The 5,041-nt window shown below is 42.1% G+C and overlaps 1 protein-coding gene across 1 annotated transcript; it reads left to right on the top strand.

Annotated features, from left to right (window-relative positions):
* Positions 1–1,150: 1,150 nt before the first annotated feature.
* LOC119187659 (uncharacterized) lies at positions 1,151–4,637 on the top strand. Its single transcript, XM_037435743.2, has 3 exons — positions 1,151–1,247; positions 3,354–3,869; positions 4,369–4,637. The coding sequence occupies exons 1-2, from the start codon at positions 1,236–1,238 to the stop codon at positions 3,825–3,827; spliced, it is 486 nt and encodes a 161-aa protein (XP_037291640.2). The 5' UTR covers positions 1,151–1,235; the 3' UTR covers positions 3,828–3,869; positions 4,369–4,637.
* The last annotated feature ends 404 nt before the right edge of the window (positions 4,638–5,041 follow it).

Raw genomic sequence — 5,041 nt, 5'->3', positions numbered from 1 at the left:
AGTTTGTCTTGCTTCTTGCGCTTTAAGGGTGCAAGTCCCAATGAAAACTACAGAATTGATTTTAAAACAAATTGTATTTTACACATTTGGCATGATATCTGATGTGTTCAATTCAGTTTTTTTTTCAAGTGAATAATGCGTTTGCTGGCCCACCAGGTAAAGAAACTATTTTTTTTGCGTACCATCAAGTTCACTAAAATGAGAGCTCACTCAAGTTGACTAGCAGCGTCCAAATTTTGGTAGGACATGCCCCCTAAATGCTGCTTCTACACAAGTGTGTTTAAGCATCAGTGCTTCATGTTGCACGCAACAACAAGAAGACTTTGTGCATCTAACAAATTTCAGCTTTGACACAACGAAAAACAAAGGGAAATACATCAAGGCCCACGTCAGTGCAAGTAGCTATAAGGAGTTTAATAGAATAAATGTATATGAGGGATATATATCGTTACCCGTACCGAGCGGTGTTATCGTAACTTATCGTTTCCTCCTTCATGCTTGTTGGGGGCGGGGAGTTTGTCGTAAATAGGTGCCGGTTGCGATGACCGGCATTTTTTTTTCTTTGTAAGAACGTGTTCTGCAAGGCTCATCGGGCAGGACGGTACTCCACGTGCCGAGATGGTGCTTGTCGAGGAAGCGCCGCGGTCATGGCTGATCTAAATCAAGAATCGGCACGCTGCATTTGAAATCGAAGTGCAGGGTCTTAAGCCCATTAAAATAAAGGGAAGGGGGAACGGCGTGCCCCTATTTTTGATACTGGCGTGATAACCACATGATCTGCACAGCCACCTTCACGGGAGCCCTGCTTAAGCAAGAGCTCACGCACCGAACAGAAGAAGGTGCTCTATTTGCGTTCTTTTTGGTGTGAGAGTGCGCAGCCTAAATGTTTTGCGTGCGCTCAATATGTCACTGTTAGTTTTATATTTGCATAAATGCATATAAACTGCTGCAAGTACAAGTGAAAATAACATTGACGGGGTACTTGCGCTCCAAACACTTACGGAAAAGGGAAATGGTCGGAACTGTTTTCTCTATTCAGAAGAATCCATATTATTATGGAAGACGATTCCAGCAGCTGGGGCGGAAAAGGGGAAGCTTTTTAAATGGACGATGGCGTATTGACCAATATAACTCACTGAATGGCCATATGTAAACGAGCATCGGCAAAGACTATATAAGGGTTCAGCACCTAGCTTCGAGCAAGGCACTCCGCCAGCATCTACTGAAGATCAACGATGAAGACTCTGGTGAGTTTTGCACACTGACTTAGGTGTCGTGCTATCTGAAAGTACAGTAAGCATGCAGGGGATGAGAAGCCAAATGTGAAAGTGCAAGTCATGTGAGTAATTCCTCAAAATACGCCCCATGGCTACAGTTTCGAATTAATTTTGGGGGTCATTTGCATTTTGATAAATCTAACAACAAAAAAACAATTTCAACTTGAAGTTAGTCTAAAGTACAGGAACTAAGCTATCCGTAAGTTGAAAGCAGCATTGTCTGGCATTTTTAGCGAATATTCTACCGTATGATAAAAAAAACTCTTGTGATATAAGCTGCTGTATTTCTCCCTGCAGAAACTCTTTGTAGGGAGGCTCCACGGACAGTCTATTGAGATGATACATTGAGCTTTGTGAGCAGAAGTATATGAGTCCAGAGACTTTCAGCAGTCCTTTCGATAGCTCTTATTCAAAAATATACTTTTCTTAATTCTCCTTGAAGCAACGGATTTCACCGTTAAACAAGATGTAACTATGGAATCGCAGAGCAATTATTTTTACTGCACCTGGCACGCATGGCAGCGCGCGTTAGATAAATCTGATTCCATCCCCCCACAACCAAACTATCTTAGGCATGTGGTGATTTGGGATCATACGAAGAGATGCGCTTTTTAGTGGAAAGGTAATACCGCTAGCAACTAGGGACAGCGAGAAGACATGTTTCATCACTTCTCTACTTTGACCTTCTGTTAGAGTCAGCACTGTTGATTTGTCTCCGAAAACATCTACAATCCCGCTCAACCAGCCATTTTGGTGCTAAGAAATGCACTGTTTCGAGAAAATAAGCTGATGTGAAAATCAACGTTTTCTTCAGGACTTCACAGGCTGGTTTCTCTTCGTTTATTTACATTTATTTTTCGTGTCCATAGGAGTGGAAACGTTATCAAAACAAAATGAAAGAAAATCTAATCACAAAACAAACATACATAAAATATTAGCGATAACAATGAAGTAGTTCACATGTCAGTAACACTGGCGTAGCCCGAGAGAGATGAGAGTCAGTGAGTTCAACCCCCTTACCAAAAAAAAACAATTTTTATTTCGTGTGCCTATAGACGCACACACGTACAAATTCATGCTCGAACATGCATAAGGTATGGTTGACTCCCCCTACCAGAAAAAAATTACAGCATATCCCCGGAATAATTTATGATGAGTGAGCCGAAGCTTCGAAGGGTTTTATCGGTAAACCCTGAATCATCCGCTGGCCGCGTCTATCCATCCATCCATCCATCTGTCCATCCGTCCGTCCGTCCGTCCGTCCGTCCGTCCGTCCATCCATCCGTCCGTCTGTCTGTCTGTCTGTCTGTCTGTCTGTCTGTCTGTCTGGTCGGCTGTCCGTCCCTCTAGTGAACACTTCAAGTACCACCATCTCGCATCTTTACATCATATAATCATCATATACACGTTCCGTCATCCAGCGCACATTCCAAGGACTAAAACGAGAGGTGGCTACTACATACAGGAGACGTACGACCCATGTCTTAAGGAGTTTCACCCCTAAAACTTTTGGCAGCGGTACCGGTAAATAAGAGGCTTTTTGGCGGACTAAAATGTTTTCAAGTGATAAAGAGCCAGTGTTACACATTGGCAACCTCTTCGTTGTTCCGCAGTGCAGTTGCCCGTAGTCTCGTCAATTTTCTTCTTTTGTAATTTAAAGTATGACGGCTGTATTGAGAAAAAATATAGACAGAATGCAAATACATGGCATATGTAGCAGCTCAATTTCCAGTTTTGATGCTTCTTTCCACATGTACGCTATTATAGCACCTGTTTTTAGTCTGTTGCGTTCAACAGCTTTGGTAAGACGTCAGTGTTCTCGACATTCTCCTGTATTGGTTTATTAACACCTAAGTGCGAGTCTCCTTTCTTACTGAACACTTCAGTAAGCATTTTCATAATATACATTTGACACAGCTCGGAGTGACTGTTTGTTCCCTATATTTACGCATCACAAGTTGGCGTATCACAACTCATCTGGTAAATTTACATAAAAATGCCAAAATACTATCATCACCATCACCATCACCGTCATCGTAATCACCACTGACGTGTGGTAATTTTACCAATTTTCAGTGCATCTCCGTTGTCTTCGTGGTCGTTCTGATGACATTGAACGGAGTACTGGCTGGCTTCCTTGGAGGTGGTTACGGTGGATACGGGGGTGGATACGGAGGTGGGTTCGGTGGAGGATTTGGTGGTGGATACGGCGGAGGTGGTGGAGGAGTTGGAGTCGGCAGCAGCGTGGTGCTTCTTAAAAGTGGTGGCGCCGGCGGTGGCAAAGTGGTAGCTGGGCCGGCCTTCCTGGTGAAAACTGTGCACCACGTGAATAAAATTCACGGAGGAGGCTCACTCGTGGCCCACAGTGGTATTGGCGGCACAGGAGGAGGCTTCAGTGGTGGCTTCAACGGAGGATTAGGAGGTGGACTCGGTGGAGGCTTTGGTGGAGGCTACGGTGGATCCTACGGAGGTGGCTACGGAGGTGGCTACGGAGGTGGCTATGGAGGAGGAGGCTACGGTGGCGGATATGGCCTGAAAGGCTGGTACTAAAGATGGCAATGAGTGGCGCTTATGGTCAACCAAGAGGACTTGGTAAGTGTTATTACGATGTCCAGTTCAATAGTTATTTTTGTTTAGGGTTTGCTTGGTAGCAGAATTCAAACGCTATAAGAACGGTGTTGCATACTATTGACCATACCAGTAAGAGCATGATACATAATAATATACTGTATTTATAAATTTCCGTTAGATAATGGGGTTCCACTCATTGTGGCCGTAATTGACGCAGAATGTTATCGTTCGACAACTCGCAATTGAAATTCACAATGACCCTTAGTATTTTCACTCTATTGAAAAAGACATAAACTTGTTCAGTAAACTTTAGGAGTTCCCAAGGAGAGTAAAAGTAAAGAACTGAACCATAAATTATCGCTACTACGCCTTTCATAGAGGCAAACTTTTGTTTGTGATCTGATCTTTTCACGCCTCGTAATATTACTCAACATAAAGTAATCATGTGGTTTGTCTTGCGCATATCACAGCATCAGTGAAATGAATACTGATATATGGCCTGTTTTTTTCTCTTCTCCAGTGCAGCCTCGCAGTGCAGAGATTGAAAATCATCAAAGTGCCGCCAACTTCAAACATTTCTTGGAATATACGTGGTCAACGCAATTTGTTCCCATTCTGTAAATAAACACATTCAAAAAAATAGACAAAACCATTGTTACGTTACAAAACAAGTAACATTTTCCGACACCCTAGAGTGAGATGTAAAGTGAGGTGTTATGTATAACATGAGATACTTTCAATTTTTTTCTTGTGATCACTAAGGGTTATAAATCCTGAAAATTAGAAATGACGTTGGTAATCAAATTATATATATATATATATATATATATATATATATATATATATATATATATATATATATATATATATATATATATATATATATATATAAAGGTTATCAAATGATTTTATAAAACGTACGAAAGCATGTTCGGTATAGAGGTATAATGGAAATGACAGAGCATATTTAGCGACAGTGACACACGAGTCTGTGAACGCCTTTGTGTAACTCGATACGATGAACCCAGTTCTGTCTATACGCGTTATGCGCTGCACATGTGCTTTTACGTTGATCACACCAGCACTAAATGAATCGGGGCCGAGTCTGGATTTTGGGAAGCGTGTGTTTCAATGAGGGGTGAATTCGATGAGGCTAGATCACAGCGCTTGCAACACAAATCTGCTCCACCAGG

The sequence above is a fragment of the Rhipicephalus microplus genome, chromosome X, assembly GCF_043290135.1.
Source record: "Rhipicephalus microplus isolate Deutch F79 chromosome X, USDA_Rmic, whole genome shotgun sequence".
Lineage (NCBI taxonomy): Eukaryota > Metazoa > Arthropoda > Arachnida > Ixodida > Ixodidae > Rhipicephalus > Rhipicephalus microplus.
This window is presented reverse-complemented; position numbering and strand designations above follow the sequence as displayed.